This window comes from Drosophila serrata, unplaced genomic scaffold (assembly GCF_035046125.1).
Source record: "Drosophila serrata isolate PLE 108 unplaced genomic scaffold, ASM3504612v1 contig_295, whole genome shotgun sequence".
NCBI classification, from domain to species: domain Eukaryota; kingdom Metazoa; phylum Arthropoda; class Insecta; order Diptera; family Drosophilidae; genus Drosophila; species Drosophila serrata.
This window is the reverse complement of record NW_028257193.1, coordinates 38,512-47,757: the sequence shown is the minus strand read 5'-3', so window position 1 is coordinate 47,757 and position 9,246 is coordinate 38,512. Positions and strand designations below refer to the sequence as shown.

Here is a 9,246-nt window from a genome sequence, read left to right as displayed (position 1 = left end):
AAATAATTTATTTACGTGTTTTCAAAATATTCTCTGTTTGAGGTTGATAAATATTTAAAATAAGCTTTTAAGCCGCCAACCGTTTTGCATATTTCAAATGCGACCGTTGAAACGGCTTATCGATAATAGCTCGTGTTGCAATGGTGCAGCCCTGTCTATCGACGATAGTCGCTTAGCCATGCATCCCTGGCAGAAATAATTTTAGAATCTCTTATTTGTAATTTTTTGCTTAATGTCCGATCGAGTAATCTCATATTAATCCATGACCGGGCCGCGTTTAAAAATGATCAGAAAGTGAAGTGGCGGGCGAAGAGTAGCCTCACCAACTTTCAGTTAGTTAGGAGCACCAAATACCCTCAGCTGGTGGCGACGGCAACGCTCAGCCATCGATTTTTATTCGAAGCGAATGTTGCGGAATTTCCCACTCAACTTTCCAACGCGAGTGTAGAGAGCTCTGAATTGAAATCGACGACGGCGGCACTTGTCACAGCGCAATGCAAGACGGTGGACACATAACGCTTACGCTCTCACCCGGATCGGGCTCGACATCGGGATTGCTGGGCGATGAGCGGGGCAGAAAGAGTCTGCGGCGGGTGAGTACCAGGGGACAGATGTTTCTACTGCTGCTCCAAAAAAAACTCCATCCATTTGTTCTTATTCCCATGCATCATATCGACGCAACTTAGGCTTGGAATCAGCTGCCGCGTTGTCAGCGTAATCTCATCATTCTGGGCATCACGGCCTTGTGCGTAACGGCGGTGCTCTGCCTAACCGGCGATCAGTTGACAGCTACCAGCCACCAGGACGAAGATCTAAAGACGGTTCCCTATCATCTGCCTCTGCAGAATCCGCACCACCATCCACCGTTGCCGGTGAAGGAGCCGCCCGAAGCTGTAGAGGAGGGGGCGCTTCCCGCTCCCGAAGATAAGCGCCAGCCCCACCCGGAGGCGCTGAGCGATAAGGTAAGTAGCGGCGGACTACTTTATTGATAAGTGCTTAATTGACAGCACTCAAGGCGCGGACTCATTAAGATAGCCCACGGTATCAGTACGATTGCCTATTAGTGATTTGGTTTACAAGCCGCGGGGCGCACTTCCAGTGAAATCAACCTATATCAATGATACCAATCACTTTTCCAGTTTAATGAGATTGTGGCCTACGGCGATGGGAACTCTGCCGAGAATGTGGTCCGTCTGCCGGAGACTGTGGCCGCGCAGGGTCCTCCTCAGGCCGTGGCATTGCCCCCTCCAGAGAATAACAAGGAACCGGACATCGGTGGGATCGACATACTCAATAATGTGGAGGAGCCCATCGATCAGAAGCAGCCGCTGCATCTAAGCGAACGCGAGATGCTCGATCAGGCCATCAAAAGTCCACTAAAGCTGGGCGGTGTCAGCTTCAAGGAGCATCTGCGTAAGATACAACCGCTCCTGGTCAAAGGTCAGCACTTCCACGGAGCGACCAATGAGCGTCAATCGGCGGTAGTGGCCGCGTTCAAGCACTCCTGGGCGGGCTACAAGAAATATGCCTGGGGCCACGACAATCTGAAACCAATCTCGCAATACTCGCACGAGTGGTTTGGCCTCGGTCTGACCATTGTGGACTCCTTGGACACCATGTACATTATGGGTTTGGATGATGGTGAGTTGGCATTATGCCCCTTACGTGGGATGTTTGGTGTAGGTAGTAATCTCTCTTTCAAATAACCAATGAGCCGTTTACGATAGGCGTTCAACCGAGCGTGATCCATTTAATGTTATTGGCAGCGCTTAAAATGATAAAGACTATAATGAATAAGAAGACGAGCTCATGCACGAGAAATTTTTTACGCTTTAAACAAAACAACAGGCAGTCAATTGATATTTATGTATTTCAATTAAACCAGTTTTTCTTTTCTACGAAATAGACGTCCTATTTTAGACCTGTTAAGATTAAAAGTATTGATTAGACTTATTAAACAACACAGCTTCAGATTTTGTTTCTATATTCTGATGGTGTTTAATTATTAAGTCAACTCACTCTCTAAAATATAGTTTGGTTGTTTAATATATATTAAATATATTATTCTAGCCATATCCATATAAGAATATGCAAATTTCGGATTTTGGTAGTTAGCTTTTCTTGTTTAAATTTGTTTGTGTATAACAAATTATTGAATAAAAACCCGTGTTTACTTACAGAATTCAAAGAGGCACGAGACTGGATAGATAATTCATTGCGCTTTGATACTAAGCGCGATGTTAATCTCTTCGAGGTGACCATACGGGTTCTGGGTGGCTTGCTGTCTGCTTATCATCTGAGCGGGGACACCATGTTTCTCGCCAAGGCATCGGAGTTGGGTAACCGCCTGTTGCCCGCATTCCTGTCGCCGTCTAGCATTCCCTATTCGGACGTAAATCTCGGCGATCTATCGGCACACTCCCCAAAATGGTCACCGGACAGTTCCACCAGTGAGGTCACCACCATTCAGCTAGAGTTCCGTGACCTGAGTCGGTCCACAAATATTTCCATCTACGAACAGGTAAGGAAGAGCTCTTGTAATTTAAAATATATTCCATAAAATGTTGTTTAAACTCTTAAGGTTGCCCACAAAGTGAACGAGAAGGTGCATGATTTGGAAAAGCATCATGGCCTCGTGCCCATATTCATCAATGCCAACACGGGAACCTTCCGCAACTATGCCACCATTTCACTAGGCGCACGAGGAGATTCTTACTACGAGTACTTGCTCAAGCAATGGATTCAGACGGGCCGCAAAGATAACGATAAGTGAGTATTGCAGTTGCTATATAATAAGTATTAAGTATTATACTAAACTTATGTTTCTTGCTTTCAGCCTTATCCTAGACTACATGCAGGCCATTGATGGCGTGCTAACTGAGTTAATGCGTCGCACTCCGAGGGAGCATTGGGTTTACATTGGCGAGTTGATCAACGGCAAAGATTTCAAGCCGAAAATGGACCACCTAACGTGTTATTTGCCGGGTACTCTGCTTTTGGGACACCAGAACGGCATGCCGGACTCGCACTTGATCCTGGCGAGGGACTTGATGGATACTTGCTATCAAACCTACATGATGAATCCCACACACTTGGCCGCAGAGATTTCGTACTTTGCACTAACCGATAAGGACGAACAGGACATCTATGTGAAGCCAAACGATGCACATAACCTGCTTCGGCCGGAGTTCGTTGAGAGTCTCTATTATTTCTACGCTTTAACCGGGAATCGCACATACCAGGACATGGGCTGGACCATATTCCAGGCGTTCGAGACACATGCCAAGGTGAACGCAGGCTACACGTCGCTGGGGAATGTGAAGAACACGCAGAGCACGCGCCTACGCGATCTGATGGAGAGCTTCTGGCTGAGCGAGACCTTGAAGTACTTCTACCTGCTGTTCAGCGATGACCGCAAGGAGATCGATTTAGATCAGTGGGTTTTCAATTCGGAAGGCCATCCACTGCCTGTCTATCCGCTCAAGACTTAATTAGCCAACTAATTGGAGGGCAACGCAACTTAGTTGCGTCGGCGTAGTGCACTAACTGGAAACAGGAATGAAAGGAGTAGGCGCATTTAAGCTGCAATAATCTCTTACTCTAGCGCAAATGCCAAATAATATACTAAGCTTAGGGTTAGGCCGAGCTCACTTATAGTTGGTGGCCAATCGAAAGAAGCAGTGTCCCATGCTGGGATGGGTCGATTCTGATTAAGAAGGGGAGATACATATAGATCACCAAATTCTACATGTACATGCTACGTTTTTGAAACTACCTGTAGGATAAACAACTTTTTGTATACAAAAAAATAATTTTTAAATTATTTGTTTAAATGGCGTTGCTCCCTGAACCTCGAATGTCTTTTAACAAAAAGGATAAGGAGATGTAAGGAAAGGTATATCTTCCATGAAATTTTAATTGCATATTTTTATATCAATATAAAAAATAAAAGAAAAATTCTTTAATGTTTTCTCCTTGTACATATATGTATCTCCCACTTTTAAGCGAAAATAATTCAAAATCAATTTTAATAGTTTTCCGTTAAGCAATGTTATTGGAATAGTACTTTAACTAATGCAATGTATTGATTTAGATTTGCAGAATGAATTAGGCAAAATCTTTAAAAATCGACTTATCCTGCTTGGAGTTTTTAATTATCAGCGGTGATCAATTGTATCTATATTCTTTGTACTGATATCTGTTATTTTGTAATTATTTATTTCTTACTATATAAGCACCTCGATATTGGGCCATTGCTGATCCATCTCAGCCAGAAGGTTTTAACTTGGTAATCTCTCTCGTAGTTCAATGTGTGTATGTGTTTATTTTAGCCAGAAGTTAGGAGCACAAAGTCAATTTGTGTGTAATCTAAAAAGTACGAATCTCACAGGAAATCTGAGCCAATTACGGCTTATTTTCAATCCCAAGATAAAAAGGAAAAACAGCCGATACAATAAAATGCAAGAGTTTTCTTAAAATTTTATGGAATTTTCACTTTATTTGCCTAAGAACATTTCTTTTTACCCAGTACAAAAACGCGAATGCATGATAATCTTTGATTGCATTTTTCATTTTATTTAGTTTCCGTTTTTAGTTGGGCTTTCTTTCGGTTTCGGTTTCGTTTTGTTGCGTTTCAGTGAGATTTTCATATTGAATCCTTTGTTTCGTTTTGTTTCTTTTTTAATGTACTTAATGTTTATGACGACTATGAAATGGATGGGCTTAATAAACTATCAAATATTAAAGTTTTCATTTGTTTACTTTGCTTTGCTCGCTGTCTCATTCTCCCTATACTGATGATGTTTTTAATTAAAACTCACAAAGTTTGCTTAAAAATCTTTAGTTTTCTCCTTAGGTTCAATTACAATTAGACACATTTCTAGCTGAACAATTGAAATGACGACGACACACCACTGCCCTTTTCTGTGCTTTGCTATTGGAAAGGGGCTTGAGTTGGGGGGCATGAATTAATTTTTAAACACAACTTGAAACGATTCGCATTCGATTAATCTATCAATAGATTTAAATTTATTCAGTTTTTGGGTTTGGAGTTTGCCAACTTAAATTATGCTATTACATATACAATTTTTACACGAAAGTTATTTGTCTTTGAAGTAATAACTAGAAGAGTAATTCAAGATCATGCAACTAATAGTCGAGGGGGCAGGTGGGGTTCGGATTCGGATATGGGTGCGGGCAGGTTCGGGGGTCATGGATGGTGCGTGGCGGTGGATAAACGAAGCACATCTTAAAATATGGTACCTCTCGAAGTTCTCTTACAGACTACACACGTAATACAAGCAATCCGTCCAATGTTTGGTAGTACGTATCCGTAGTATGCAGGAGTGTTTTAGTGGTGGTATTAAAGTAGTTAGTTAGTATTGTAATTGGTATGTAATTGAGGCCCACCAATCTTCCTACTGGCTGTGGCTTACTGAGTGAGTGGTGTGGGTTTCTTCGTTTCGTTTAGACTTTTGTAATCGTATTTATTATGTACGTTTGTTTGTTGTTTTTTGTTTACAAGCTAATCAGACATCTATATATTTAAAACGTGGCACAAATCACAAGTCAGAGATTTGTCGCAAGATCAAGGATACAATTGATACGATTCGTTAATTTGTGTGTTATCTGTGGCTGCTCCTCTGCTCGCCTCGCCTGCTACTCCTATCTTTGCTTCTCGTTTCAATCAATCAATCAGTTTTTTGTTTGTTGTTATTGTTAAGTGTATAAGATATTACAATAGATTTAATAATTTATATAAATGTTTAAACTAAATTGGCTAAAATGGTGATTTTTTGAACTGCTTTTGGTTTGCTTCGTAGTTTGCCATATGTAGTTGGTACACTTGTTGTTAATCCCTAAGATCTTTGCATTTGCATTTCCCAAATGACACCCGTAGCTATGCCTATGCCGAAATATTCTCCTTTACTCCCTCGTATTGAGCACGTCGTCCATAGTTTGTTTGTCTGTAATATCAGAAGCAGTCGTACGTAAAGCGCTGGAAATCATATCTATGTATATCTCCTCCCCGCGTTAAAAATGCTTAGCTATACATATATATATATATTATTTATAATTGTTGGGCAGAAAGTGCTGCATGCTCACTAACTATTTACAAAACTCTGGCGCAACTTAATGCATAAATAAATATACAATTACATATATATATTTTTATCTGGGATGCTATTGGATGCAGCTACATAAATTGCTCTGTCTGATATTCCTCCTTCAACGACAACAACAAAATTGGCAACGGGATTTTGAATTGTTTCTCAGAAATTGCTTCATGTTCATCATGCTTGTTTGTGTGTAAACTTAATAATGAATTATACAACCAATTCGTTTTACTTTCTCCTCCTTCCTCTTTTGCGCATCATTTCAGTTGATTTTCTTACGTACATTTCTTCGTCTTGGTTCCATCATTTAAATAATTGTCTAGGGGGCCTGCATCTGTCTTAGTTGCAGTGATAGCTACGTAATTACTTTACTTAGGTTCCGTTTAGTGAGAAGCATTTAATGCTATTTTCGTCGTTTAGTTTTCAATTCACATCAATTGCTTTCTTGGCTTTATTTTGGGACTCTGTCTCTCCTGTCTGCGCATTCATTCGCTTTAAGTAATTCGTCGTAGTTGTGAGGGCTTTCGTTAAAATATTGTACAAAACACATTGGACTAAAGTATATAAAACAAATGGGTGTTAAAACAATTTATGCTACGATTTTAACTTAGATCTAGGCTCGGAAGGGGACAAACAATAACCAAACAAACAAACAAACAACTAAAACGGGGTCTCTCTCTATCTTTATACAATCAGGAAGTCACTGCTGCTATCTAATGCTCTTCATAAGGTCGTGGCATTAAACTCTAGTATCAGACTGTTTGAGGATGCATTTTCCGCTGCTGCTGCCGTTGCTGGCAAGGCTCCAAGTCAGGAGGTCATGATCGATTTGACCGGATCGTCCAGACCGCCGCCGGCCACGCAACTAAAGTCGTTCAGCTGCCCCAGATGTTGCGCCTGGGCCTGCTGAGCCATGCTCGGATGGCCGTGGCTGTGGTGATGGTGCTGCAGGTGCGACTGCTGCTGGTGGTGGTGGCCCTGCTGCATCTGCATCTGATGCTGCTGCTGCTGCTGGTGATGGTGATGCTCCAGCAAAATGTTGCTGCTGTTGTTGTCCGCCACACCGCCGACAGAGCCACCGCCACCACTGATCAGACAATCGTTCATCTCCTCGCCCAGCTGTCGGCGTCGCTGATGATGCACTTGCTCTTGCTGGCAGCTCGGCAGATTGGCGGCGGCCTGCCGCTGATCGTCTAGCATGCTGTCGCCGAGAATTGAGCCCAAGGAGAATTGCAAGGAGTCACCGCTGTTCTGCAGGTTCAGGATGCTGTCAATAGCGCTGGCCACATGCCGACTGATGTCGTCATCGTACTCGCCACCGCCGGCCACTGCTGCTCCACCCATGTGGCCCACGTGCATTTGCTGTTGCTGCTGCTGTTGCATTTGCTGCTGCTGCATATTGTGTTGGAAGTGCTGCTGCTGCTGCTGCGTGTCCAACATGTTGCCATAGGCAAAGCCATGTTGCTGCTGCTGTTGCTGTTGCTCCATCAACATCTGCGGGAAGCCAGTGGGCAGCATGTCTGATGCATCCAAGAGTCTGTGCTGCTGCACCTGGACGTGCTGCTGTTGCGAGGACATGGGTGATGACGAGGAGGACGATGAGGCTGTGCACAGCCGCTTGCTGTTGCTGTTGTCATCGTCCATATCGCTGCCGGACCCCATTAGTTGGCTATCCCAGCTCCGCTTCCGCGACTCTCCAACGCCATTCACCAGCTCGCCGCCGTTGCTCGTGCCACTGGATAAGAAGTCGCTATAGTGCGCCTCCATGCTCTGCATCCAACGGGGATTGTTATTGCAGTTCAGTTCGATGTGATGCTGCTGCTGTTGCTGTGGTGCTTGCTGGGTCGCTGTTGCATATTGCTGCTGCTGTGGAGGCGCCTGTTGCTGCATGAACGTGGCATCGGGCACCCACATTCCCAATTTGTTCTTATGGTTTACCACAGGCGATTTCGAGTCACCAAAGATTTCGTCCAAATTGGACTCAATGTCATGGGCATCGCTGCTGCTCTTCACATCCAAATGGACGGGCGACTCTCCAAACATGGCCTCCAGACGCGTCTCCACCGACTTTTGCACATCAGAATCGCTGCTGAAGAATTCGCTGATGGCTGGATGCTGGTTTTGGTTCTGCTGCTCCGCGTCCATGACCACTGGTGGTTGCTCGCGCTGTCCACTGCAGGAGTGGTTATTTTTGGCTGGATTTCCACTCGCACAGCTACTATTGCTACTGCTGCTGGTGCTGCTCTGGTTGCTCTTGTCGATGCAGCCGTTAGGAAACAGATCCGCCATGTGGTTGCTGCTGTTGTTCATCATGTTGTTGTTGGAACTGGAGCTGTCAAGAAAGTGTGTGTGCTGATGGTGCTGCGGCTGTGACTGTTGGCGATGGATAGGCAGGTGTGGCTGGTTGCCATTAAGCTGCTGCATGGGCTCGTTATTCATCAGATTGAGCTCCTTTTGCAGGCAATACCAGCCATCATCTTGATCCACTGGATCCACTAAGCCATTGCCCTTGATATGTTGTTGCTGTTGCTGTTGCTGCGGCTGCTGCTGCGGTTCCTGGTAGCTATTCTCAGTAGTCTTGGTGCCCGCCGCCGCTTTGCTTTCCACCTTCTTCATAATAAAGCTGGTGGTGAGCTCGGACTCGATGTCGAAGTTGTCGTAGTCCTTCTTGATATATCTCGCGGCTTCCTTATCCTGGCCTCCTTCGCTCTTAACAGGCTGCTCTCCAGCTGCTTCGTTACTTTCCTCCAGTTTGACAGATGATTGCTGCTGCGATTGCTTGTTGAAGGCTTTGTTGACATCAGCACTGTTCTTTAGCAAATCAAACTTATCCACCACGGCTTCTGCCTCTGGTTCCTGCTTCACAATCTCATCCTTGACCTTGGACTCAGTTTGAAGATCAACCTTTTCGCTGTTCGTATGCTCTTCCTCCTTCTTCAGCTGCTGTTGCTGCTGCTCTAGCTCGAGCTCCAGCTCCTTCTCAGCTGTGCGAATGTCATTGATCTCGCCCTTCAGATCGTCTATCATCAGATGCTGCATCTGCACTAGCTCCGAGGTGCGATGTGGCAGCTGTTTTTAGAGTTTAAAAGTGTTAAAAATACCAATATTCGTTTCAAACATTTATAGTGTA

General features: G+C 44.2%; 2 protein-coding genes across 2 annotated transcripts in view; one reads left to right on the top strand and one right to left on the bottom strand.

Moving 5' to 3' along the window:
* The first annotated feature begins 137 nt into the window (after positions 1 to 137).
* alpha-Man-Ib (alpha-Mannosidase class I b) lies at positions 138 to 4,478 on the top strand. The gene is made up of 6 exons (XM_020944105.2): positions 138 to 593; positions 687 to 962; positions 1,140 to 1,641; positions 2,181 to 2,521; positions 2,582 to 2,769; positions 2,837 to 4,478. The coding sequence occupies exons 1-6, from the start codon at positions 495 to 497 to the stop codon at positions 3,489 to 3,491; spliced, it is 2,061 nt and encodes a 686-aa protein (XP_020799764.2). The 5' UTR covers positions 138 to 494; the 3' UTR covers positions 3,492 to 4,478.
* The window catches only part of Bicra (BRD4 interacting chromatin remodeling complex associated protein), a 30,036-nt gene continuing 25,257 nt past the window's right edge, over positions 4,468 to 9,246 (bottom strand). The window contains exon 8 of the mRNA XM_086836895.1: positions 4,468 to 9,185. Within this exon, the coding sequence (XP_086693021.1) occupies positions 6,927 to 9,185 (2,259 nt within the window). The 3' untranslated portion in view covers positions 4,468 to 6,926. The remainder of the gene's footprint in view (positions 9,186 to 9,246) is intronic.

Coding starts and splice junctions, on each gene's coding strand:
- alpha-Man-Ib (XM_020944105.2), top strand. CDS start 495: ATGCAAGACGGTGGACACATAACGCTTACGCTCTCACCCGGATCGGGC. Junction 594..686: donor GCAGAAAGAGTCTGCGGCGG/GTGAGTACCAGG, acceptor GACGCAACTTAG/GCTTGGAATCAGCTGCCGCG. Junction 1,642..2,180: donor CATTATGGGTTTGGATGATG/GTGAGTTGGCAT, acceptor GTTTACTTACAG/AATTCAAAGAGGCACGAGAC.